Genomic DNA, 27,781 nt, shown 5'->3' with positions numbered 1-27,781 from the left:
CCTTACATAATATGATATTTGGTCAATTTAGGAATTGGTAACTGGGCGGAGTGAGCTTGACGCTAGCTTTTATCCATCAATCTTCTTATAACCCNGCAGCCAGTGATGTTTGACTTCGGTGATCTGCCGGGAGCCGTGTCTTAACGATCAGTCCACTGCGGGACGAATGTAAATGAGAACTTAATGGGAGAATTAGACCTTCGAAAATTTAGCTAATCGGGTTCTCGCTGGAATCCCCAACTTATTTGTGTGCAGTGAAAATGGTCCTTACATAATATAAGTTGAAATTTTTTCTTCTTTTGATGGTAAATATACTAAACAAAAATAAGCTGTTATAAGCGCTTGAAGCGTGAACTACTAACATCTAAACTTCACAAGTTACCATGGCAACCCACCACCGTAATGTTTTCGAATCTAATGTTTTGAGTTTTGAATGCTTGCTACATTTGTAAGTAGGTCTTGGGTCTTTGGTTTTGTATTTTGAAAAATAAAAGTATTTCGTACTATCAAAGATTTCTTTGTTTTTTTTCGAATTTTTTTTATACAGGAAAAGGATGAGTTCAGATAATTCGGAATTACCTTTTTATATTCGCACAATGGATCATAAACGATGTTCTCAAATAATCAAAGAAACAAAAGCCGAAATTAAAAAGATGGAATCATTACGACCTTCTACTCCATTCGGTAAAAGGCTGTAAGTGCTATTTTTTGTATCCGTTTTTTTATTGTACTTTCAAACATACATTTTATATGAAAGTATTATATTTTTGTTATTAGTATTAATTTTTATTAGTTTTTTTATTTGCCAAAATTTTATTTTTATAAACATTTGAAAAAAAAAAATTCTGTTTATTATTATTTTTTGTATTCTTTTTGGTAAAAGCTTACAATAAGGAGACACCTCTTATTTAGGGAGATTTTTTAATAATACGAAATCACAATAATATAATAGGATAATGGAAGATTTCATGTGTAGTAAAAGAAGTAAGTTACAGTGCCTAATCAAAGGGACATCAAATTTTACACTCCAACCATATTTTATCTGACTTAAATTTTTTATAAATTTTATTTCATTAGATTCTCTTTAGTTTCACAATTTATTTAATTATTTTTTCTGTAAAATTTAAAAATGAAGTATATGAATTAACAGATTATTATTTGTACGTTATTATACATACGTTTTTAATTTTTTTATCAATAATGCCTTACTAAATATTTGATATGATTTATCATTATTATTGTTATTATTATTATTTTTTTTCAGTTTTCAAAATCATGAACAATTTGGTCTGCAAAGTACTTCAAGACCTTCCAGCTCTACAAGGTAAGAAACATTGTTTTATATGCAAGAAATGTATGAGTTTTCCATTGCATAAAATAATTTTTTTTTATTAATTTTAAATTTGATAATTATCTTAATAAATGTTTATGCATCTATTAGGTATCAGATTACCAACATTTTAAAAATGTTTAGATAGTTCTTGCGAAAATTGAAGGCGAATAGCTCATATATTAAGTGTTACGAATTAGTATTTAAGTGCGAAAAATGTTATTATCTCATAAAGGATTTTTGTAGGCGATTCAAAAAGAGGGTTTATCTGGATTAAAGAAAATCAAAAGCGATTTTATTTGTAGATAAAATTTAAAGGCATTTTTGATAATTGCCTTTAACTTTATTTTGTTATCATTCAATAAAAATCCTTTTTTCAATCAAACTAATTTTGATGTTTATCCCGATTTCTCAGTGTTAAACTTTATCATCAATTTGTTAGATTTTTATAACATTATCTTCTTCCATTTAAATATAAATTTTCCATCCCTAATGTGTTAGTTTTTTTTTTCTTTCAAATCTTCGCTACAGAACACCCTGTTTGTTACAGCATTAATCAGTTTTTAATAATATAATTTTATAAATATGACACCTAAAATCCCTTATGCTGACATGAAGTTTATTTAGCATTAGATCAATGGGTTTCAGGTTGTTGTAGCAGTGTGTTTTATTTTTTAAAATCTGAAACGATATAAATTTATTTTTGAATTATTCCATTTGGCGAGTCCTATGAAATAGAGCCAGTAAAATCTAAAACACTGTTTGATTGCTGACTTTCCAAAGAATTCTATTTCATAGTTTCCATTTAACATGATAATTTTTTATTTTATAATAATTATTTTACTAATATTTCAAATGATTCAGAACAAATTATTAAATATTAAAATCACATCCCATAATTATATTCTATGAAACAATTTCGGGAATTTAAGGAAAATTCTTATGCGATCTGTTTAAAGTCACCAATCAGATTCTCAGTTTCCCAATGCATAGTTTATATAAATACAAGGTAAAAAAGTTCAGACTTCACAACTCAAGGAAAAATTTTCTATCAGAAATTAAAATTTGTTATTAAAATACTTTATTTAATGCATCATATGTTAATAACAATAAAAGAGAAAATCGGAATATTTCAATTCTTATTTTATAATGTTTAAATCAATTGATCTTTTTATACTCTTTATTTATGTCAGTAATTTAACTGGATGACACCTGCTTCAACCAAACAGATTTTTATCCAATTGTTCCGTGTTATACATCTTGCCCATTTAATCCTTAATTTTTTTCGTAGATAATAATATTGGAAAAAAATATAATTTTGCTTTTATATTTTTAAATCATTTTGAAACTCAAAATATTAAAAATAAATTTAAGTTCAAGTTTTCTATTTTTTGTTAAATTGTTATTTTTATTATTTTTGTTTTATGATTTTTTATTGAAATGATTTTATGATACTTAAAAATCTTTTATCTTCATGTATTATTTACATTAAAATATTTTTAGCATTAAATCTTTGAGATATGAGCAAGAAGAGAAACATAAAATACTGAATCCAATTTCATCATTTGAAAAATCCAAAAAGGTAAATTTTTATTGTTTAACCTCTTTTAACATTTTTATGCTTTTAATCTAGTTGCTTTCTTGTATAACAAATACATTTCTTACCATGTTTTTCATTAGAAACATAATGTATAAAAGAAAATATTTTACATAATGTTTTCAATTGTTTACTGTTTTGAGAGTTAATATTTAATTTAGCAAAGTTTATGATCAATATTGGCATTTTTAAATTTTTTGTATGATTTCTTTTCAAGTATTTTTTGCATCAGCAAATTAGTGTGTTTTAAATAATTACAAAAAGTTAATCTTCATTATGATCCATTTTGCACAGAAAATTAGTTAATAAAACACAGTTTATCTCCAAATTTTTATATGAATAAGAAAATCATATGGCTTGAATTCTTTGTGTATCATTAGTTAATTATAATTCATTTAAAATTTTATGCAATAGATTATTCATTTTTTATTGAGTTACATATAAAATGTGTAAATAAAATAAATTAGATGCTTAATTAATTAATTTTTTTATGCGATTAAAAAATTATTAGTTAGTCAAGAATTGTCAGAAATTTTTTTAAGAGAATTATTTTTTATAAAGACATTACTAAGATATAGTATTCTTTGAATTAGTAAATGATTATGCACTTCTTTATAAATTTCAACCATACATTTAAGGCGTAGAAATGTTTGCAATTTCAGAAAGAAAAACCCCCAGTGAAGTAAGATTAAAAACTGCAATAAAATGTTCTATGATTAAATAATCAATCACAGGAAAAGGTCATGAAAAGTTACTTTTTTGAAATATGTTAATGTAACGAAACTTTATAAAGGCTCTTTAACAAAGTAAAAAACTATTAATATGATTGATAAATATTTTAAGGCCAATCAAATTCTTAATAGTTTAAAAATTACATTTTTAGTATTTTTAAGCATTTAAATTTTTTTTAAACATTTAAATAAAAAGTACTCATGGAAGATTTTAAGTATTTCTTTTTATGAATATAGAGTCTCACAAAACAGGATGTAAAACTTGAACCTATCATTACGAAACCTGTTCTTTGTTTTCGGAGGTCTTCAAGCTCTTCTTTGAAGAACAAAAATGACATAGAGTTTTCCAGATTTCCCCCTTTAAGTAGTGAGTATAGTTTGTATTTCTTAAATTGTATAATATGTATCAATTGTATAATACTTTTTTTGCATTTAAAATAAGTTATTTTAATGTAAAATTTAATTTAAATTTATGTTAAAACTAAATGTACCCAGCTTATTTATATTTATTGATGTTTTGGATTGTCCTTTAGGATTTTAAAATATATTATATTTTTTGATTAATTATTATTAACTTGTTTGTTGTTTACAAATTAAATTAAAAATGCTTAATAAATGAGTGTTTTTTTGTAGCTCATAAGTGATTTATTGCAAAATTATTAAATGTATAAGATTTTTATGTGCTGTCTTTAATGTGGCGAAAAAAATTTATTTTACATCTGCTGTTACAAATTTTGAGTAATATTTAACTGCAAAAGGCAACTAATTTGTGAATTGTACGTAAGTAGCTAAAAAGGAGCGCTAAAGTTCTTTTATTAAACTGAAACTTCTTAAGTGTGAAAACTTTCCATTGCTGATTTGAATTTTTTAAATATTTTTCCTAAATTTGAACATTGAAATACATTACAAATGATTATATACTTTGGTTATTCAATAGCCATTAATTTTGTATTAAGGGTCAGTTGAATGCTTTGAAAGATGATATCAGAAAGTTTTTATCTCTAACTGTTATTGTAAGAAAATAAATCAATATAAGTTTATGGTACACTAAATAATTGAATTGAAAAGATCTTCTGATTATTTGATGATTTAAAGTTTCTAACATGAGGCTAGTGTCGAGGGTGTCGGATAATCAGGGTTCTACTCTACTGTCAAAAATAATAAAACGTCATAAAAATTGGAAAATTTGTGAAACAGTATTATACTTCATAAATATATGACTATGTGAAGTTTAGATATTTACAATAAATGAAATATTGTAGAACATTTTTTTCCATCAATAATAGTCTGTATAAGATTTAGTGGACCATCTAAAAAAAGCATAGATAAGAAATGTTAAGAAATAGTTGATCATGATTTACTTCCCTCTACTATTGTACATTATATTTAAAATTTTTTATTAATAAAAATTATGTTTTTTCTTTCAAAATTTAAAAGTATCTATAGTTTTTTTAGCTTAATGTTAGTAATTTATTTAATAAATGTTGTTACCTAACTTTGTATTGATTGTTTTTTTGTAAAACTAAAACTGGTAAAATTGTCTTGACCTTTTGTCAATTTATCTATGAATATCTATTACAATTATATAAAGTTTTTTTTTTAGCTTAATGTTAGTAATATATTTAATAAATATTGTTACCTAACTTTGTATTTATTGTTTTTGTTAAACCAAAATTGGTTCAATTCTCATGACCATTTGTCAATTTATTTTTAGGTATTCTATTGATCTTGATAAGTATATTTTTTAGAATATTCAATATATTATTTTCATTGTCAATATCATAAATTTTTTGCTACTAATTGGGTTTCTTTTCAACTCAACTTTTCAATTTGATTTTTTGACTCAACTTGTTTTTTCTAGAAAGAAATATTTTTATTAGTGAATGTTTTTCAACAATCTTAGTCATTAGAATTTTCTACAAATTGTTCAAAGTAATTGAAAATTTTGATACATATATTATTTTTTTACTCTTTATAAGCAGCAATGATTTTAAGAATTTTGAACGCCTTTCACTGTATCCAGTTTTTGGATACCACCCAAGAATTAAATTGAAAACATACGACTTTTATAAAAATGTCAATTATTTATGATCCATTCAAAATTTGTATCTAATTTCTATTTCTATTTTCATACTGCACTTTGGATGATTATTAAAGTACTTAAAATCCTTTTGCTTCTATAATACCTTTTACAAACAAAAATTATGTATGCATTTTTATTTCATTTTATACAGCTTTAATATCCCCTAGATTTAATATTCCCTCGTACATGTCTTTGTTTTGTTTAAATTAGGTAGATATGATGAAAATTTATATGGTCTTAAATTACTACGCAAAATTAAATTTTACCCTACAGGTATTTTTTTTAAATACATTTAAGAAACTTTTTAATATTTAAATATAATGTTTAGGGTAATTGAGATATGTTGTACTCTGTGCAAATAAAATAATTGCTTAAAAAGAAAAAAAAAAAACTTTTTATTTTGTACCAGGATGCCAAGTATTAGTTTTTTTTGTGGTTTTACCTGGCTCATATAAAATTTGCCGTGTTTTATATCAATGTGATTATAATTTAACTCAAAGTTTTGAATAAATATTTTGTCTGAATTTTAGCCCAAGAACAGAATAATAGACTTTCTTCCAAAGATTCTACTGAAGAATCTAGAAGGCATTCAAAAGATTCTCTATCTGGTGAAGAGAAGTTCATTCCAGTCAACCAAAATCTAAACTATTCCAGCGAGAGCTTAGATCATTCTTCTTTAAATGAGCCATATTTTTCAGAGCTAGTGAGGTTAGTCCAAGCTGAAATTTTTTCTCGAAAGTTTCATTGTTGGGAAACTTAAGTTTTCTTTTTTGTATTTGTGATAATTTTTTTATTTGCTCAACTTTGATTATGTGATAACTATTTTTGATATGTTTAAAGCTATTTTGTGAAATTAATAAAATCAGTGAACTTAAATAAAGTTCACAGATGGTTTCACCTGCCTCTGATAAGATTTTTCAACTCTTATTTCCGTATGAAATGTGATTTATTTATTGCTAAGTTTTTATTTATGATTTTTTTGAGAAACAAAGATTAATGTTTTCTCTAACTAGAATGAGAAATTTAAAATGCATCCAAAAGATTCTGAATCAGGTTAAACAAAATTTAATCTAGTGTTGGCATTAAGTTGAGAATTAGATCAGAAGTTAATTCTGTGTTTTTATACTACTAGAAGTAGGTGCTTTATTATAGTATCTAAGTAATTACACACTTGTTTAAGTAATTTTGTAATTTTTTCATTTTTTTAAAACTTTATTTATAAAAAGTGTCTTAGTTACGTAGTCACTACAAAATTTGTATTTAAATTTTATGATTTTTTATCATTTAAGTGTTTTCTTTTAACTATTTGATTTAGCCATCATTTTAGGGGGAATTTATTGTAGACAACTGGAGTGTTGCAAGTAAACGATGGCGAAAGAAGTTTTATAACTTGGAATCTTTGGGGTTAATGTAATGTGAGGGTCTAAAATTCCCTTCATTATCATCAATGACTTAAATTTAGAGGTGGGTATTTAATATGGTTACCTAAAGAATTAACGAATATGAGGGTGACCAAGATTTCTTGAAGACACTGAAGTGAAATTGAGAAATGGTTTTTAAAGATTTAAGTTGTTGCGATAACACTTAAAAAAGTGAAATATATTTTTTGTGAACTATTTATAATGTTCTGAAATATGTGGAATGTTGATATATGTGTGATATTTAAAAGAAGACCCTTAACAACAAATGACAATACTTTTGATGTATGTACTGAAGAGAATCTGTACCTCAAATACCTCTCCTAAAACTCAAAATTCTTCAGTTGAAGTTCATAAGCCTTCATCTGAAAATTCAAGGAGGAAACAGAGAAAATAGCTATTACTAAAGATCTGAACTTTGCCAATCAAAATCAGCAAGACTTCTTGAATAATAAAAAATTATTACTTCTGCAAATAATAGATCTGTAGCATTTAGTGAAAAAAAGTAAGCTTATACCAATATACATCGTAAAAGAATTGTACAATCTAAAAATTTTGCTGGTGTCATTGTCAATAACCATTTTGTTCTTTTTAATAGTATCCCTACAGTTTAATATTTTGGTTTGTCCTCTGTACCTAAATTACTATAAGAAATTTTTCATAAGTGTTTTTTAACTTATGAAAATATGTCAAATTGTGTGAAATATATGAAATATGTCAAGAATTATCTACTTCAACAAGAATATAATTCTCAAGATGTAATTTTTCTAAACTTGAATAACACTTTTTATTTATTTATTTTTTTTTTTAAATTGCATTTTTTATTGAACCTTATTTACATCACTTAAATACATCATCGAAAACAACCTGGGTTATCATTTATAATGTGGTAAATGCTTAGCATTTTAATTTAATGTTGCTAACAGCGTGTTTGAGATTTGTAATAGCCAAGGCACTATACCTGAAAATTTAAATTTTCAGTACATAGCCAGTGGCTGGTAGACTCTAATTACTTAGTTACCACTTTTTTCTCAAACCTAATGACTGATATTGATAGGCCCTTTTTATTTAATAGCCACTTTTTGCATTTTTTTCCTTTATTAAATTATATATTTAAAAAAAATCATATTGGAAATAATTTAAGGGTATAAAAAGTTAATTCAACAATAAAAATAATATAAATAATTGACAAATTATTCATTTATTTTATCATAGAAATATAATATTAAATGAGAAATGTAATGTTATTTTACATAATTAATGATTGTATCCTTAATTTTGATCGCTGAATTTTACATTTAGCTCTTCTGGGGAATTGTCTAAAGATAATGAAAATGAAGAATTAGAAGAACTTTCGCAGAATCTTTCCTTTCTTTTCCCATCATTAGAAATGTGCATTAAGCAAGGTAAAATTTATTTTATACAATGTATTAAATCAATTAAATATTCTTTCACTGAAATTTTGGTATCTTGGGCTTCTATACTTTCTATTTCTATGTTATTTCATGCAGAATTGTAATGTTTACACCATTTGTATCTATCATATTCTTAACATTATTTGTCTTTGTAAATAATACATTTTTAGCTATTATGGACGTTATTTTATATCATTTTCATTCTATTGATAACATTTATAAAAATGCTAATTTTTAAAGTGACTTTTTATACTTTAATCTAAGAGAAAGTGTCACACAATTATTCTATATAAATGGAAGATTAACCATCAAAAATGCACAAATTTCTTTTGTTTCTTATTTTGTTCTTTGTTAGTATTGTAGTAATTGTTGTTTCCAGCCTAAAAATTTTGTATACTTATTCAGAACGAGGACATTTTAGAGAATTTGTTTGTTTTCTGATATACAACATATATTAAATTGAAAACTATTTTGTTTATGCTACTCTTCCATTGCCTTATAAATTTGGATCGTCTGATCAAATGCCCTTGAAATCTAAAACAATAAATTAAAAAATTGTTCGAATGGATTATCCTTTACAGAAGGCACTATTAACTGTTATTTTTGGCCAAGAAGGTAATTTATTTTGCTAAAGAGCTATTAAGATTTATGCTTTAAAAAGTTCTAAAGTGAACTGAAATATTTTATGTAGTATATGCTAAATAGAAAACCACTGTATCCCACCCCACTTTACTTTATTAATATACTAAATTTAGCTGTTAGGTTACTTTTTTTAGTGATTGCTTTTCCTTTTTTTTCAATTAACCCGTTTAATTTTCTGGAAGACTATTTTAAGTTTTTTTTTGCAATTACAACATTAAACAATTAAACCTAATTCTAATTACATCCTAAGTAATAAAACAGTGAATAGAAATTTATTCGAACAGTGGCTCCTAATTCTCAGCTTGGCTTCTTTTTCATCACCTGACTTTCTCCTCCTGTCTTCCGAAAGAGACAGGTTGTCGGAGAGACAGGCCAGTAATCAGGGTTCGTTGATTTAAATCAGCTTGATTTAAATCACGATTTAAATCATGATTTAAATCAAATGATTTTCTAAGAAAAGACATTGATTTAAATCAACTGATTTTTTTAAAATATATATATTGATTTTAAAAGTTGAAAAACAGTGTTTTAAATTATTGATACTACTTTTATTGTTTTCTTTTCTTAGTTTTAAAATTTATTTTAAATAAATTGCTGTGTTAATTAATTTTAGTTAACGAAATTGCTTTCTTTCTTAGTGTGTGTTAAATTCCAACACATTTGAAATTACATTTTAAAAAATCTTTTGATTCTTGAGATTGAAAGTATACACTTGCTGTCTTAATATAGACTTGCATAGCTATAGAAAGTAATTAATAGACATGAATTTCGAGAAAAAAATACAAATAATCTTAATTAAAATTCTACCTTTTGATTGAAATGGCATGGAATTAAAAACTACATTTTATTAGTGGAAAATGTATATTTCTAAAGTTTGAGGTTGTATTAAAAAGAAATTACCTTAATATGCCAAAAATAGAAAGAAAAAAAAGGCTAATGAATTCAGATATTTTTTCCTAATATGTTGTCATTCTTCCCTTTCAAAGTTTATTTGAGGCAGTAGAGTTATTAACTCGTAACTTGTGTTTTTTTCTCATAATACGTTTACGGAATCTTTGACATTATCAGATTTTCTATAAAGAAATTTTGTGAAAAAAAAATTCCAATGAGTGCATAGATTTTTTAAAAATTTTTTTTAGCTGATCTATTTTGATTTAGAATTAAAAATGAATATTTTAATATTAAAATATATAGATTAAATATTTATTAATTTTTTGATGAATGACTACATTTATAAACACAATCTCTTACATTTCATTTTGTCAGATTAAAAATCAAGGGAAAAACAACACAATTTTAAATTAAAATTGTGGTTTGCTAATTGAAACTTTAATTTAATAAATAAAGAGTCTGCCCAAGCCAAATTTGCTAATGCTTAGGGTACCTTCACAAATTCAACTTTGGAAAATACTTTTAAAAAATACTTTTTTTTAAAATTTTATTTTTGTGTTTCGTAAGAAACGAATAAATCCGTATTTTTGTGTTGATTTTTTAATATTTTTAATTTTTCACAAATTATGTCTAAATTTTCACAGAATAAATACCTCTCAGAAAAACCTAGATAGACCCTTTTCATTAAATTCTCTATTTCATCTAGTCTTCAAATTTCAATCATGCATTTGTTTCAAAATGGTTACCATGCATTCAAGGCTATGTATTATAATGAAAAATTATATTAGTAAGTTAGAGCTTCTATAATATTGTTAATAATATTGTCTTAACATTAATTTAATCTTGATTAAACATTTATAAAGTATTTTTAATCATAAATTAAAGTTCTTACAATGTGTTTGAGTAAAAATAAAAAAAAATCTGATTTAAATCAAAAATATCTGATTTAAATAAAAAAAATCTGATTTAAATCAAAAAAATCACAAACCCTGCCAGTAATACAAAAGTAAAAAAACAAAGTGAATTAAAAAATGCTTTTCCAAAGGAAATAATCAAACTTTAGGTGCTGGGATTTAGAGAGGAAAAGTATTGCTGATCCACACTTTATCATAAATGAAAGAAATTTTTCTTTCATTTTAAAAAAGGGAAGGCGCTTAAAAAGAGCGAGTGAGGAAAGTTTAACAGATATAGATTTTATTATTATTATGTCTGTTTTTTATTTAACTGAAAATTAGTTTTGTTTAAATCTTCTTAAAAAATATTGAATTTTATGTATTTTTTTCACAGTTTGATATTTTTTATTCTTAGGTAATAAGAAGCAAATAGAAGAAAAGATAATGGTTATCAAAGAAATATACATGCACTTGGAAAGAAATAATGCTTTTATAAAAGAATTTAGCAACAGGACACATTTATTAAAACTATTATTTAAACTCTTAAATTCTAATGTCCCTGATTTAAGTATAAAAGTTATTGGCATTTTATTAAAGGTGAGTTCTTAATAATTTCTATTTTGATGATGTTTTTGTCTTAATTATTTCAATGTAAAATTTTAATTGCTGTAAAATTTTTATAGATGTTATTTGTTTTTGAAATTACTCATATGTAGTTCAAAAAGTTTGTGAACATAAGCTTAAAGCAATGATTTATTTCAAAATGCAATTCAAATTTGCAAAAGTATCATTTATAAGTGGTAAATACATTTATGTTTTGTGTGAAGTCACACTCTTGAGTACACACTATAAAATGTTTGCCAATTCACACTATAAAATGTTTATCAAGTCACAATAGAAAGTGTTTTGTGTTATTTTGAAAAAAATACTTTTGATGTTTTTAACTTTTTAAATTTTTTTTTGCTTACGATAATTTATAATTTGAATTCTTAACGCTATTCTTAGTTTGAAAATCTACACATTTTATAATTTATAAAATGTTTAAACTTTGAGAAAAAAAAGCCTTTTTTAAAAAGTACTTGAGTTCTTGGGGAAAAAAGTTTTGTTATCACAATTTCTGCTTTGTCAATTTATATAGCTTTAAACAGTTTTAGTTTATTTTTGACTCTAAACTTTTTTTGTTATTGTCATTGCAATTTTAATTAAATAAGACTCTTATAATTATATAGTAGCTAAAACTCTTAAGTTACAAGACAACAAAATCACAAAATTTCGACTTCATCTTTATTCAATGTGTAAGTTCTTGAAGCAAACTTTATCTAATGACTGAGTACACTTATTTTATTTTCGGTTTGAAGATAGGTTTTTATTGTTTAATTTATTGTTTATATCTTATGGTAATAAAGTGTCAAAAACTAGTAGTTAGAATTGTGTGTAAGATTCCTATGACGAAATATTAATTTTTAGGTTAAAGCTGTTATGCAATTGCTCCATTATGCAAGCAAATAGATCATAATATTTTTGAGCTATTTGATCTAGATTAACTTTTCTGTTTTCATTTGCTTTTTTAATTTATAATCAAATTTTAGATATTTTATTTCTTTAATTCAAAAAATTCCAAAATTATTTTCTGAAATTATTTTTTTCTTTCACAGTTATTATTAATTGCAAAAATATATTCAGGAAAAGCTTAAATATTATTTAAGCTTCTAAAGAAAAAAGGGTTTTATGATTTGCTTAATTTTTCTGACAGGGATTTTTCTGACATAATCAATGTTTCTTTAAGACACTAAAATCTTCTTGTTTTCAGATTTTTTTTAAATGTTAAAAAATGAAATGATAAAGTTTGAAAAAAATTAAGCTTCGTAAGATTTAAAATAGGTGATAAATTTGGGAAAAGAAAAAGTTGTCGAAAAATTTTGCCAAAATTTTATAAAACAAAATATGCGTTTTTTAATGCAAAGTTACATTCTTTCCCTTATAATTTTAATTAAGGGTATCTCTTTTTTAATTTACTAACAACAAAGTTTTCACTGCAAACGTTTTTCCTTCTTTTAAAAATAAGTGAATTTTCTTAAAAAGTGTATAATTTTATATTATATACTTTTTTAAAGAAACTTCTTAAATTATGAAAATTTAATTGCCTTACTTTTATCCATCTAACTATAGATATACATATATGTATTTATTTCACTCTTTTTTCCTGATTTCAGAAGTGTAATATTATAAACAATTTGTATAATAGTAATATTTGCCTCTATGTATTTGGATACTTCTTTTTATGTTCAACTTTTGTTTTGTTAATTTGTTTAACCACTTTTTTTTAATAATATTTTAGTTGTTTAAAATTTAGCTGTAGTTTATTTTTTTAAAGTATTTTAGTTGCATTCTTAATAATAAATCACTGCTTTCTAATTAAGAAAAAACTAGTAAAATCCAAAACTAAGTTTTATATTTACTTTTTAATGATTTTTTTTATAAAACACTCATGAATGTGCGTATTTAAACAAAACAATAAGTTTTTCCTTTAAACAATCTCAATTAGTTTGTTGAAAATTCAATACTCTGATAAAAATTTAAATTTGTGTCCACAATTTTCTTTCTTAGTTGTTTTTTTGTTATTATTAAATATCAAGAAAAAAAACAAATTTTCTCACCTTTTAGCAAACATGTTAATAAGTATTTTTTGTTGAGGGATTTTTAGAAATTTGCTATATATCTAATTGCATAATACAAAGAGATGTTACTATATCCTCTTTTATAAAACACAAGAAGTGTTACATAATGTTATTTAATGTTATATTTATGTTTTTTTTCCTTTTTGCTATAGATGAAAATGAAAGATAACAATTTGACAAATCTCTTCAGATTAGCATTTAAACTAATGAAAGAAGATTGTTGGTCAAAGTATGATGATGGCCAAGTAATTGGTAAGAATTTTAATCTAAGAAAACTTTCTATATTTTTGGTAAAGATACCCGTGTAATTATAAAGATATACATAATATATGTATTTAAATTCATTTGGCTCAATTCAAATATTTTAAATGGTGATTAAGGAAAAGTTTAGCTTATTTGAGGTTAAATGTTTATGAAAATTTGCATTTGTTGTAATGTTTTGAAAATATTTTTAGTTTATTTATAAATTTTTCCTCTACGGTTTTAGTATTGTGGGAGTTTTTTAGTACTTTATTTTAAACTCATTTGTTTATATTAATTGCAAGTTTAATATAAACAAATATGCGTATTATATTCATTTTTTAGACATAATCCTTGAAAGTATGAATGATATATCCATCGCAACTGACAAAGGAGCAACTATATATTGTTTAAAAATTTTGAAACAAATAATATGTTCAGAGGACTTGAACTGTGAACTGGTTGAAAAGTGCATAATTGTTATATGCCATCATTTAAAAGAAATCAATCATTATGTGAGTATTTTTATTAATTTATAATTTATTTACTTATACTTTCTGTACTGTTTGAATTATCCCTCTATTTATAAAAATCTGTCTGTATGGATGCTTGATAATAACTCTGGAACAGAAGCACCAATTGTGTTTTATTTTTCTGTAGTTTGCAAATTTTTATCGGGTGGTTTGTAAACAATTCTCACTTTCTGGAGGTGTGAAATTCATGCAAAATATGAAATTTTATTGTTTAAACCCACCACCTCACCAGTTTTCTAATATCTTTTTAATGGCTTCGCTGATTAGCTCAACGTTTTTTGTTACAGATTGCGATTTTTTTAAACCATTTTGTGATATTTTCTATCCCTCTACATTTTGGTTTTGATAAAAATAGTTGATAAGATTTTACACCAGTACCTAAATGTCTCAAAAACTCAATCGCCTACATATTTCTCCTTTATTTTCCGATAAGTTCCAAAATATCTATATTCTTTAAGGCAAGAGGTAAACACCTAAATGTACGAAATGTACATAAATTATATATTCGAGGAACATTTTAGACTTAGATTAGTTGTACATATCTCTTGGGTCTCAATGCTAAGAAAAAGAAAGCTTTTATTAGTAAAAAATCTTTCGTCTGAGTTTTAAAGAAATTAAATAAGCTAGTTAGCAAACAAAAGTGTTATTTTGTCTATCAATTAAACGTGTAATTTAAACCCTAAAGCTTAAAAAGGTAGTGTCTGTCCAATTAAAAAAAAGGATTTATCAAAAAATGTATACAGTTTTGATAATTTAAGTAAGAAGATGCATGCTATACTGTCTCAAATTTTCACTTTACATTTTTAACAATTCACGTACCTTCAGATGGGGTGACTTTGTGCAAACTGTAATAACTAACATTATAATAATTAAAAACAAACAATTATGCATGATTTGTTATCTCAATTGATAAGACTTTTAAAGTATAACCTACCTTCCTGGCCAGGATAACTAGAACTTCTTCAACAGAGCAGACTTTCCAGCCTCTGATTTTGCGACGTTAAAAAATTTGAAACTGTTTGTAACTTGAGCTCACAATTTTTCAAGAACGATGATGTTGCCAGTTCTTGGTAAACCATTAGTTCGTTATGTTGACAACTGAAATCAGTTGATACCGAGCTTTAAAAAAATACCCCTATATGGCATGACACAAAAATTTAAAAAATGACAGTTTGCACAAAGTCACCCCATCTGACGGTAGTGAAAGAATATAGACGCATATAGAATTTGTGGCTTGAAACTTATATTGACAAGATTTGTTACATTTTAGATGTATCAGTTTTTTTCTTTACTTCTTGTCTTATCTTTTTCAGTTCTGTATGGCAAATGAATGGGATTATAACCATAATCAAATCATCATTCAGGTATAACAGTTCTTTTCATTTGTTTAAATTAGAGTTTTATAACAGATTTTGTGATATATTTTTGGTATAAACAATGATAAATACAAACAGTTATATTTTTCATAGTTCTTGATGCTTCTACATTGTTCAGCTGGTAATGAGAAAACTAGAGGAATATTAATTCAGTGTGATTCTCTGCATCAGGTATTGAAAACACTTCACAGTTTTTATGAACATGCTGACATAGTTCAAATAGCAGTAAGATTTATCAGGTATATTTGCAGTTTTTCATGTACATATTATTTCACTTATGTCTTTATTAATATTTTTAAAAGGATTACGTTCTTTCTAACCTTGCTATTTCAAAAGCCTTTTTTAGAATTCTTCAATGATGCATTATCTAGATCAGTGATTCTTACCCTTTTCATGCCTAAGGACTCTTAGATGCCTCTTTGAATATTTCGAAATAAAATTGTTAAAATAATCGTAAAATTATTTGAAACTGATCACAAAAAAATTAAATCATAATTGTTTTTATTCAAGGTCAGCACTTTCACTAATTTGTTAAGACAAAGACCCTATTTGTCAGTTAGATATAAGTGAAGATTAAATAAATGTAGATCATAATGCGTACAAAAAAATCAATAATTTAAAATGTTTTTTTGTCATAATGATTTTCATTTATTATTTATATGCACAACTACTTGTTTAATATGTGTTAAAAGCATTTGAATTTAAATAAACATAAAACTGTAAAACTAAATATAAACTTAACATAGACTAGACATCTTATTAAAATGTTTTAATTTACTAGCAAATGTTTTTTATACATAGTGGAAAGTTATAATTTAAAAGTTTCATATAATTTTAATCTTATATTTGGTCTTCATTTACGTCAATTTTGAATATTAAGTGATACATTATTTGCTCATTATTTTTTCAATTAAAACCTTCAATTTCAATGAATCAGTCAATTAGACTTAAATATATTCTTCAGATAATAATTTTTTTTAAGTCAAGGCAGACTTAAAAAGTATAATTACTCATCGTTCCTAATTAACAAAAAATTTAATTTAATTTTGATTTGTTTCTTTGATATCTTATTTTTGAAATAGTTTTCTAGCAGTTGAATTTTTCCTTGGTGAGCGTTCTGAAATATCATCTATATATATAAAATTTTTTAACTACTTATTTTAAATATTCATCTCGCCACGTAATGCTAAATAGAGTTCATCTCAATTCTGACTGGATGAACTACAAGAAACGTGTTTGCTTAAAATAATTACGTAAAGTCACCAGGAAGGACAGCAAATAATAATAATAAAAAAAAATTATTTTAGCTTTGTTAATTGAAAAGCTTTGTGGAAAAACCATGTAAGTGACATTTTCGAAGGAGCTATAATCGTTGTTAGAAGAAAGTGGTCACCCAGCAATTTTATTATCGATTTATTGGAGACGGTAGACAAATAATTCCTCATTTATTTTATTTACCAATGCCTAATTTAAAAATAAGAATAATATTGATGGAACCTGCTATTTTTACTGATTCATATAAATAAACCTAAGAATGTCACTTACCTGGTTTTTTACTAAACTTTTTGACTGTTTTGGCATATGCCTTTTAGTTTTCTGCTTGATTTATGAGTGTTGTTTAGTACAGGTTAATTGATTTTTTTTATTCACCACTTAAGAAAAACAGGTATTCAGCTAGTTCTCAAACAAAAATGGACAATGTTTTTCATATTTAATTTAATAAAATAATTCAATAAATTTTCTAGAAATAAACTGTTATAGTAATTTCTCATGTTCTTTTAATTAAGTAAAAAACAATGATATGATATTAAAACTATGATGAAATGATATTAAAACTAGCTTATTATCGTAGCAAATTTCTAGATACTGAAGGTTGCAAAGTTTTAAAACTAATTATTATATTATTTTTTGCAGCAAATTTTTAGATACTGAAGGTTGCAAAGTTTTAACAGATTTAAGTGATGCAGATTTATTACTAAATTTTTTATATGTTCTTGAACTTCACAAGTATTACATTGTAAGTAAAAATTTACAAATAATTTTTATTACTTCATTACAATATTTAACTTGTAAATTTTAGAGAAATTTAAAATTTGGGACACTTATTGTACCTTCAGAAATTGAATTATTAAAAATAAATTTAATTTATAATTCAGAATATACCACTAATTATTGTGAAAAATATGTTGAAATTTGGTAAAAAAAGAGGCATGTTTCATGTATTATTTTATATTAAATTTCTCTTCTATCTTTTAATTACAGTTAGAGATAAAATTGATGCTATGAGCATTTATTTTTGTTCATTTTATGGAATTAAATTTTAAAAGAGAGTAATTATTCTATGTAGAACTTTTTGATTGACATTATATAATGTTTATTTTCTACATAAAAAGTAAAGAATAAATAATTGGATGTTTTATGAATGTTAAACTTTATATAAATTTTATTTTGCAGGCTCTTCAGTTTTTTTTCTTCAAAGAAGCTTATTTACTGAAAATATTCAATAATTGTTTTAATGCGTTATTTGAATAAAAAGTTTTTCCAAATGATTGTTTTTTGAATTAAAAAATTAAGGTGCTAAATCTAGTTATTTTGAAAACATTATTTTTTGAAGTATGAATCTTTTAGCATTTTATTTTAAATTATTTTTCTTTAAGTACTATTAACTTATAAAGTCTATGGAAAGCAACTATGATATTGTTTGTTTGCTTAAAAGTGCTCTCTCTCTCTCCTGTATTTTCAATAAATAGAATATAGACANTAAAAAAAGATATTTAAGTATTCATTTTATTTCTAAAATGGTTTTAATAAATTCCTGCAGGACATTGCATTGCAAGTGACTTTTATTATTGGGAATTTGGTGTCTGCAAATGATAAAACAGCATTTATCTTCCTAAAGTCACCTAATTTTATAAACATCATGGTTGAAGTTTTAGATGTCTATGTTAATGAGCATATTCAAGTATGATTATATTTATTTTTACTTTTAATACTGTTTTTTTTATATTTGTGGTACTTATATTATTTTTGAATGTTTCATTCACTGATATTAAATTTATTTATAATAGTATGAAATGTTCAGCAAAAATTGTTTGGTTCTTGAATTAAAATTTTCAATTTATTTTTACATCACTTTGCTTGAGTTCAGAAAATAACTAAAGCATTTGAAACTAAACAAAGCTATATATTATTGTTTATATGTATTTAATCTTAAACCATGCTACTAAAAAACTTGATTGCTGAAACTGAAAAAATGTACTTGATAATTCATTTTCAAGCATATTAATAAATTACTGTATGAAAGTTTAACATTGTAATGCTGAAAATTTTAACAAATTTTATTTATTTAATTTTATACTTTCTTTTTTTTGCAGTTCAAAGAAAATGTATCTGAATGTTTTAGAAATTCTAATTCTAGTGGGGACAGTAACTGGACAAATGAAATTTTTGAAGTTATTTTAAAGGTATGCTTTTTAATTATTCTATTGTAACTTCAGTAACTGAATGGCATTTTTATTTTGTCTCAATGACCATAAATTAATGAGTAAATAGTGTTTTTTTTGTATTTTATTTAGGTGTTATGTGTTTGGGCTAATATTTGCCTGAGTCTAGAAGTTGGTACTTACTTGGCATCTGAAGAACTTTTAATTTCACATTTACTATCAGTTATTGGTAATGTATATTTCAATGTGTATCTAATATGCAATTTTATTTTATAATAAATATTTGAATATTGACCAGTTACAGTAGTCGATTACGGAATTAATTAGGGGAAAGCTGGAAATTGGTTTTAAAATCCTGCTTTGGGGTTAATATGGATACTTGAATTTTGCCCTCTCTCCCTAAAAAAGATTTTTAATCTTAAATTTTTTTAAAAATAGACAAGGTATTGTTTCCTACTTATTTTTTATGCTAAAAATTAAGTCGATAGGACTAATAGTTCAGATATTATAAAGGATATAGTAAGTATAAGGTGTAAAGAAGCCCAGTTTTTTTATTATGCCTATTTTGGGATATAAAATACCTATCTAGGTAGATGAGACATTATTTTTAGTGTATTTTTTAATGCTGAATTTAATCAAACCAAAAGTTGATAAGACTAATAGTTCAGATGTTATTTAAGTTTTTATGTTTAAAAAGTTCAGTTTTGTACTTATACTTATCTATACTTCTGACTGCTATGGAGACAAGCAAAGTTTTGAATCCTATGCATAGCTTAAGTATAAGTGCAAAAATTGTACTTCTTATGTATAAAGTTTTAATAACTTTTGGTTTTTTAATATTCTCCCATTTTGCCTATTCTTAGTGTAAATTCTACCTATCCCTAGTGGGAATTCAATAAAATTTCAGGTAACCGTTTTTCTGTTAGGAATTATCATAGTCAAATAAAACATATAAATGAACAGTATATGCATTAGTGTTAAGATAAAACATTGTTTTGGAATCTAGTAAAAATTTAAATTCTTCTGTGTATATTAAGTTTAAAAAAGGAAACATGTAAAATAAAAATGAATCTAGTAATTTTTTAATTTATACTTTGAATATTGTGCTTTTTGTAATTGCATTTACTTAAGAAAAAATATATTACATCATTAAATGAAGTTTTTATTTAACAAATTCCTTATTTTTTATAAACTGTGTTATTGTAATTAGTTTTAGGTTGGATGTTAAATTTGTAACATTAATTATTCAAGTTAAATTCATGAAATTCTTTGTTTTACATTTTCATTACTTTCTCTATGTTAGCCTATGAACATACTTTTCTCATTTGTTAATTAACTAATTAATGTTTTGATTATTTTTTGTTTTATTTTATGTATTGAAATGCTTCCTGTTTAACAACGTTTTTCAATTTTACTGTAATCTTTTTTAAAATTTTTATGAAATTATTATAATTTCTTTTTTGTCTGGAAAGGATCTTAAAAGTATAATTTTATTATTAAGTAGGAAAATTTTTATTTACATAAAATAATTTTTTAGTTTAACTGTTAACTTAGCTTATAATATTTTAGGAGCCTACACAGAAAAAGCCTCTGTATATGACACAAATTTTGCTTTATATTCATTCCTTGTTGTGATTGGCAACATTGCTTACTACTTACCTAGTTCGTCAGACATCTGCACTTCAATTGCTGAGTGTAAGTTTTTTCTTGAATTCTTAAGAAATTGATACATTAAATTGAATATCATAACCAAAAATTAGTCATGCGTTATTTTGATAAAAGTTTATTTGATTTTTTTTCAAAAGCTTTGAACTATTGCTTTCATACATTAGCAAAATTATAAAAAAATATAGAAATCAATTTAATCTATCCTCGGTAATTTAGATCATTAATAATATTGAGCAGAACTAAACACCTTCTGGCTTTCTCTTATTTTATTTTTTTACTCAACTAGCTTTTGTTCTTATTTCGTGTTATATGGATGTTGAGTTTTTCTGAACATAGTTCCGTCTTTGCACATTGGTATACTCATTCAAATTTTATTTTATTCCCTTTAAAATTTTATTTTCTGCAAATTGTGAACTTTCTTATACGTTTATTTTAAATAAAAATCATTTATAGTTTTATTTAAATAAATATATTCCATAAGTAAAAGCTATTGAATTTTTCCTTTCCATAAAAAGTTGAATTTAAACTACACCACATTGGAGTAATCTCCTGCAGAATTTAAGACATGCTTTAAGTCATGTTTATAGGACTAAAAATAAGGTTTAAAGTTGGTTTATGTACAAGGCGAAGGGGGCTGATATGTGGTGTTTTTTTTATTGCTTTCTATTTGCACAAAATAATACAGAAAGAAAAAATTATAACTTTTAAAAAATATTGGATTTTGTAGACGTTGTATTTTAAAACAAGCAAGATGGCTTAAATATTTTAACACATGTCATCACTGGGAAAGTTGTGGTCATTGCGAGTTATTGGTAGTTTTCTCCAGGATCAAACTAATATCATTTCAAGGACAAGGAAGCTCTCTCAAATTCTTTAGGATTTAATACCAAACATTGCAAAGTACATAACTATAAATTTACAAGGTTTGTATCTTTACATTTGATAAATCACTTCCTTTACTTAGATTCTAGTAATATGTTATACTTTAAATATGATAAATCTGCTGCAGTTGTAAATTTTCGACTAATATTTTTATTTAGATAATAATATTTGGTAAAACTCCTTTTGCGCTACTTTTTTATAATTTTTAGTTTTTCTATTTTAATTTTACACTTAACTTTCAAAATAATTAATCAAAAACTCAAGTTAGTTATTTGGTTTTCTACTTGAAAGTTTTATGTGTTAATTTTCTTATAGATGTAATAACACTTCTTGATCCTTCTTTTTCTCACGAAGTTCAATTAGAATCTGCCAACATTATTCGAAATCTAACAAGACACCAAGAAGTACGCAAGTTTATTCAAGACAATTCACGTGAGCTTTAGTTATAATTGCTTACTGTTATTAAAATTGTTTTTATTAATCATCTACTGATTATTTAAATTAATGGGTCTTAAAAATAGGTCACCTTCATCAAAAACCTATTTTTAATGATCTGTATTTATCAATTCATTTATTTATATATTTATTTTAAAGGTATTGTTTTGCTACTATGAAAGTATTTATTGCATCTGTACTTCAAGTATTGCTTCAATTTACTTGTTTTTATAAGAGTAGAAAAAAATTTTTTTCATCAAAATATTTTATATAATTTATTTTTAACAGATATGTTTCTAAAGAGTAATTCTTAAGTGATAAAATGAGTTTTGAGCAAAGGAAACAGAAATTGCCCATTGTTATTTTAAGCTCTACAATTTTAAATTATTGTCATCTTTTCATTAAAAGTAGTTACATTTAATTAAATGATGTTGTTCGTTTAAAAATCCTTAAATTAGATTTTATGTTTAAAGAACTAATTTTGAGAATAGAATTTTGATTTTACAATGAAACTAAAAATCAGAATGTTTAATTTTTGAAGATTTTTGTAACAAAATGTTTCAAAATAATTATTATTAAAAACTAAGTTTTATAAAAAGCATTTGTTTGAGTGACAAATGTCCTGTATTAGAAAGTTATAAAAATATAGATAATTTGTCTACTTCTGAATTATTTTAGTCTTTTAAAATACTGTTTTTAAATATACTATGGCTTGAACATATTATACCTGAGAAAAATGATAGTTTAAAGAATAGTTAAACTAAAAATTGTTAATGTATTTTTAAAAATTGTTAACTTTTGACCCTTAAAAGTGTTAAAAGTACTTAAAATAATGCAGCTATATTTAGCTGCCATTTCGGTTTTTTGGAACAAAAAACTAAATTGTTTTTTTTCCCTACCAGATGTATACAATATTTGATTGTATACATCCTTTTTGACAAATTTATTCATTCTCAGCTTGCAACATATAATAGTTTTATTGTTGTAAAATGTTTATATTTTGTAATTGAAATACATTTTAGTAAAATATACTTAATTAAGTATATTTAATTTAAAGTATTGATAATTTGAAGTCTTAATAATTTAACATACACTAAAATGAGATACATTTTAATTGTATTAATAACATTTTTACTTATATTTTTAATTATATTACCTAGATTGATAATAATATAGATGCTAATTTTTTAATGACCTTTAGTAAATAAAGTATGTATAAAACAGCTTTTTATGTCGATATGTTTTATGATATTTTAATATCTAAATACCTAATTTTAATATATAAATGCCTAGTTTTAATATCAACAATCTTTTTCATGTAAAGTACTGAAATATCATATTTCTTTTAGTATTTCCTGAATTCATGAAACTACTCAATGCAAGTGATAAAGAATTTAAAACAGCTGCTTATGGAATTATTATGAACCTTTTAATTGATCAAAGCACACATCAAATGTTTTATCAAGAACAAGGTATAACCAGGTATAGCATTTTTTTTCATTGATTCTTGAATTAAGATAAAAAAGTATTATGTATTCCATCCAAGCTTTAGTCTAGTGTTCCCTAAAATGCGGGCTCTAACGCACCAAAGGTCCATTTTTCACTTTTCGTATTAAGAATTGTCACGATTTTTCAACTATTTCTGTTGAAATATTTTTCTTTTATTTACTAATTTTTTTAAAATTAAACGTTTCTTGTTTAACCGATTCAACATTGCACCCTCTTTCAAAAAATAAACTAAAATTTTTCCTTTTCCAACAAAGATACTAACACTTTTAGCACTAGCAATTCTTCTTTCTAGACTATGAGTGTATCAGTTATAATGCTTTCGGCCAAGTTTACTGGTAAAGAGCTTGTTCTTGCACTAGATTATGTGACATACTTTGTTCAATACACTTTTGGTCTAGTTTATGGGTTAAAGGATTCATGGCTTTTCTGCACTAAATCTAGTGCAGAAATGCCATGAAGACTGCCATAATGTCACCAGATATACTTTTTTCATAACGTTTTTTCGGTAAATTTTTAAACTATGTCATAACAATGTCAGAAAACTCTCAGGCAAAGATACACAGAAATTCTATTACATCAGAGCTTTGGAGTCATTTGAAGCTAATCACATCTGGGAGTCTTAGCTAAGAAGCTACGAAAATAAAATGATACAATTATAATATAGGATGATATAGGAAAAAAGAATACTTGTAAGTCTTTTTACTTTTAGGTTAGTTTTGAAATATTTTTTTAAAAATTTTATTCTAAGGGTTCTATGTTTTTGCAGTAGTAAAACTTAATCTTAAGTTTAGTCTTTACTTAGTTAGTAAAACTTAATCTTAAATTCTTGCATTTTCTTTGAAATGTTATCTTTTCTTTTTGTTCCTCTCTCTCTCTTTATATATCTATACAAAGAATAATAATAAAATAAAATAAAATAAAATAGAAAAACTTTTAATGGGAAAACAAAAAGGTCTTCATCAGGACACATCTTTTACGATAAATGTGATATTTCTGATGTATATATATACATATTAGGAGGCTAAACCCGCTACGTGTTGTCTAATGCTCATCAAACCCTGATGATTGCTTCACAATAATTGCTGTTTCTTGGTATGAAACAGTTGAAATTATTCAACTGAAAATATATGTACTAAAAAGTTGTGCCTCCACTTCCCACGTCCAAATATTTCTCTTATGATACGATAAAGTTCTATAAGTGAACATAAATAATTTTTCTTGAGTAATAATTTTTTGAAATAACATGTAAAATTAAAAGTTTATTGTTATAACAAATTTGGTGAGTTTACAACTGTAATTTAATATTTTTGCTTACCAAACGGTAGGGTGTATTTTAAATACAATTTTTGCCTTCATCACTTTGTACATGAAGCTGAAAGTTTAGTTCTAAATCATTTAATGGATCTCTTTTACCCTAATTCATAATAGTATAATAATGTAATATGAACCAAAAAATAATAATTGTAAAATGATTCATAAGATCAGAGACGGATTTAAATAACTTTATCTTAAAATGTAACCTAGAATTACATTATTCTAATAATAATGGTAATAAAAACAATGCTCCTTAACTCTTAATTTAGAAATCAAATAAAATAAAAAACATAATAATAACAGAACAGATAATTTTAACCTTTAAATTAGGGAAATAAAAATATTTTTAGGAAAACAATAACTTTAGGACATATATGTACCAATTTTATGCTTATTATTGCAACCAAACCAATATGAAAATTAATGTGGGATTTTCCAGGTAATAAAAATGTATTGACAACACTGGGAAACTGAGACACACGCACACACCCATATATATACACACTATACTAGTTTAATATAATGTTAATAGGCTTGTTATGGAAAACATTTAATTAGACATTTTAAATTTAGGGTCTTGCATAAATTGCATTTGTGCACAGAACGTGATTGGAAAACCTCATCTTTGATGTGCCAAATACTCTGGAACTATTGCAATGGTTGTAATTCTGTTGGACAATATATTTCTAAATTGGAGGTGCAACATTTAATTAAGTTCCTGTCATATTCAATTTGTAAGTATAAAAGAAATATATAGCAGAAAATAAATACTTAAAAATAAATTTTTTTTTTTCAATGTTATGAAAATTTAAAAATAAATGTATCTAAAATTTATTTATATGGAATAAATTTTGATATTTTTAAATTTTTTTTTAATATTTGGTATTTGAAAGGAAAGAAGTTAAAGTAAGAGGAGTTTTCAATGTTGAAAACTAGATAAATTTAATATTATAATTTGAGTATCATAAATTCATTTATTAAAATTAATTATTTACTATTAATTAGGAGTTAATTCAAAGCTTTTTAAATATATTTTGAAATATTTAAATTATAAAAAATAAAATTTAATTCATCAGCATTAATTAAGAATCAGTGAATCAAAAAATTTTTTTGAAATATTATTTATAAAAAAGAGGAAAATTTTTTCCAGCAATCCTTTTATTTGTTACAAGTGAGATTTCTGGAAAAATAACCCGAATGAAATTTGTATTTAAAATAATTCTTGTGCTTAAGAAAAATTACAATAAAAATAAATGTATATATTTTCAAAATTATTAATTTTTAACGATAACGATATAGAAATCATTTTTACAAAACTACTTCTACCAATAAAATATATTTAAAATGTTCATTTTATCAGCTTTTTTCCCTAATTGCTTTTTTCTAGTTTTTTTCATCTAATTTTAAATTTTTAAATGTGATATTAAATGTATGAACTTAGTTCTGTAAAATTATATCATTAGAAGAAAAATGAATACTAATTGATGTTAAAATGTGTATTTTATAGATAAGGTGAGTGAAACTATAGAAAAAGAGGGAACCAGTTATTCAGACTGGAAAGATGAGTTTTGCCCAGTTGCACAAAAGCTGTTACATCTTTTAGAAACTCGATTTATAATTTGATTTTTTTTTCTTTGTAAAATTTCTACTTTTTATAACCTAGTCATTTTGTACTAACAGAAATGTGATGCATTTTAAAAAAAGTTTGTTTATATGATTTTAAATGGAGGATTTAACCATGAGCATTTGTAAATATTTAATGCTATGCTGATATTTATACTTTTTAATAAATTTTTTTATAGTGATCTTGTGTGAATCCGTATCAATTAAAGTAGCATGAATACAGGGCATTTTGTAATAAGACATATTTATGTTTTTTGAATCCTATTCAGAAAAGTTTTATTGTAGAAAAAATTCAAATTAGTAACATCTTTTAAAATATAACGAGTCACTACTGTGAGAGTCGCGGTGTGTCAGAGTATAGAAGAGCATTCATCTCCCAATGAGATCATCCAGGTTCGAATCCCAGCAGTGACTGGTTGATATAAATTCTTCTTGCACTGATCATAGTGTTGAGGCAAAATATTGGTTGACAGATCATGGGTTAGAATCCCCTTGCTGTCGGGCAAACCGTGGGGAATTTTCGTGGTTTTCCTCTCCTCCGCAAACGTGGGTTAGTTTAATCAAAAAGTCCACTACAAAGCTTGATCCAGGAGTTCCTTTGTCTTCTGAGTTGGACTCTAAATTTTTGGCCTGCGGTGTTGAACATTGATAGTCATAAACTCAAAATTTGATCTACTGTACAACGCGAGTCTTAAAATATATTAAAAAATTACTACTGAGGAAGGTGGGAGGGAAAGATCAGAGCATGTTTTACTGCAGAGAAAAAAATTACCTGTAAATAAAGCATTAATATGATTTATGTTAATGAACCTAATGATTGTAGAAGAAAATTTATATAATTAAATATACTTTTTCTGAGTAAACGTACTTTGTTTTCGATGGTTCCAAATTCTTACCTTCAAAGTATGTTAGTACAATCTGAAAAATATAATCTCGATAGTTTTAAGGGTTTTGCGTGTTGAACAATGTACCTTGGAACTATACGTAAATTTAAAAAAAAAAAACTTAACATAAAGAAGAGTCTTCCTACAGCGAAGTCTCCCTGCTAGCGAACTTTTCTCTGTAACGAAATTTGTAATA

General features: G+C 24.6%; 1 protein-coding gene across 6 annotated transcripts; it reads left to right on the top strand.

The window, feature by feature from the left end:
• The first annotated feature begins 274 nt into the window (after positions 1-274).
• Positions 275-26,883, top strand: LOC107452737 (armadillo repeat-containing protein 2). Of its 6 annotated transcripts, none has more exons than XM_071177530.1 (22): positions 276-448; positions 548-694; positions 1,265-1,324; positions 2,834-2,912; positions 3,896-4,025; positions 6,272-6,449; positions 8,462-8,565; positions 11,416-11,597; positions 13,831-13,930; positions 14,264-14,433; positions 15,765-15,815; positions 15,921-16,066; positions 17,680-17,699; positions 17,762-17,844; positions 18,649-18,789; positions 19,202-19,291; positions 19,403-19,499; positions 20,840-20,965; positions 22,136-22,252; positions 23,605-23,737; positions 25,652-25,775; positions 26,586-26,690. In XM_071177530.1, the coding sequence occupies exons 1-22, from the start codon at positions 384-386 to the stop codon at positions 26,592-26,594; spliced, it is 2,352 nt and encodes a 783-aa protein (XP_071033631.1). In that variant the 5' UTR covers positions 276-383; the 3' UTR covers positions 26,595-26,690. The 6 variants fall into 6 exon arrangements, with proteins under 6 accessions (XP_042898579.1, XP_071033632.1, XP_071033631.1 ...); XM_071177528.1 differs by having other exon boundaries at positions 277-448; positions 22,175-22,252; positions 25,652-25,812; positions 26,586-26,883; XM_071177527.1 differs by having other exon boundaries at positions 278-448; positions 25,652-25,812; positions 26,586-26,883.
• Positions 26,884-27,781: the final 898 nt, after the last annotated feature.

This window comes from Parasteatoda tepidariorum, chromosome 2 (genome assembly GCF_043381705.1).
Source record: "Parasteatoda tepidariorum isolate YZ-2023 chromosome 2, CAS_Ptep_4.0, whole genome shotgun sequence".
NCBI classification, from domain to species: domain Eukaryota; kingdom Metazoa; phylum Arthropoda; class Arachnida; order Araneae; family Theridiidae; genus Parasteatoda; species Parasteatoda tepidariorum.
This window is presented reverse-complemented; position numbering and strand designations above follow the sequence as displayed.

Coding starts and splice junctions, on each gene's coding strand:
- LOC107452737 (XM_043042645.2), top strand. CDS start 384: ATGGCAACCCACCACCGTAATGTTTTCGAATCTAATGTTTTGAGTTTT. Junction 11,598..13,830: donor TTATTGGCATTTTATTAAAG/GTGAGTTCTTAA, acceptor TTTTTGCTATAG/ATGAAAATGAAAGATAACAA. Junction 17,845..18,648: donor AACTTCACAAGTATTACATT/GTAAGTAAAAAT, acceptor AAATTCCTGCAG/GACATTGCATTGCAAGTGAC.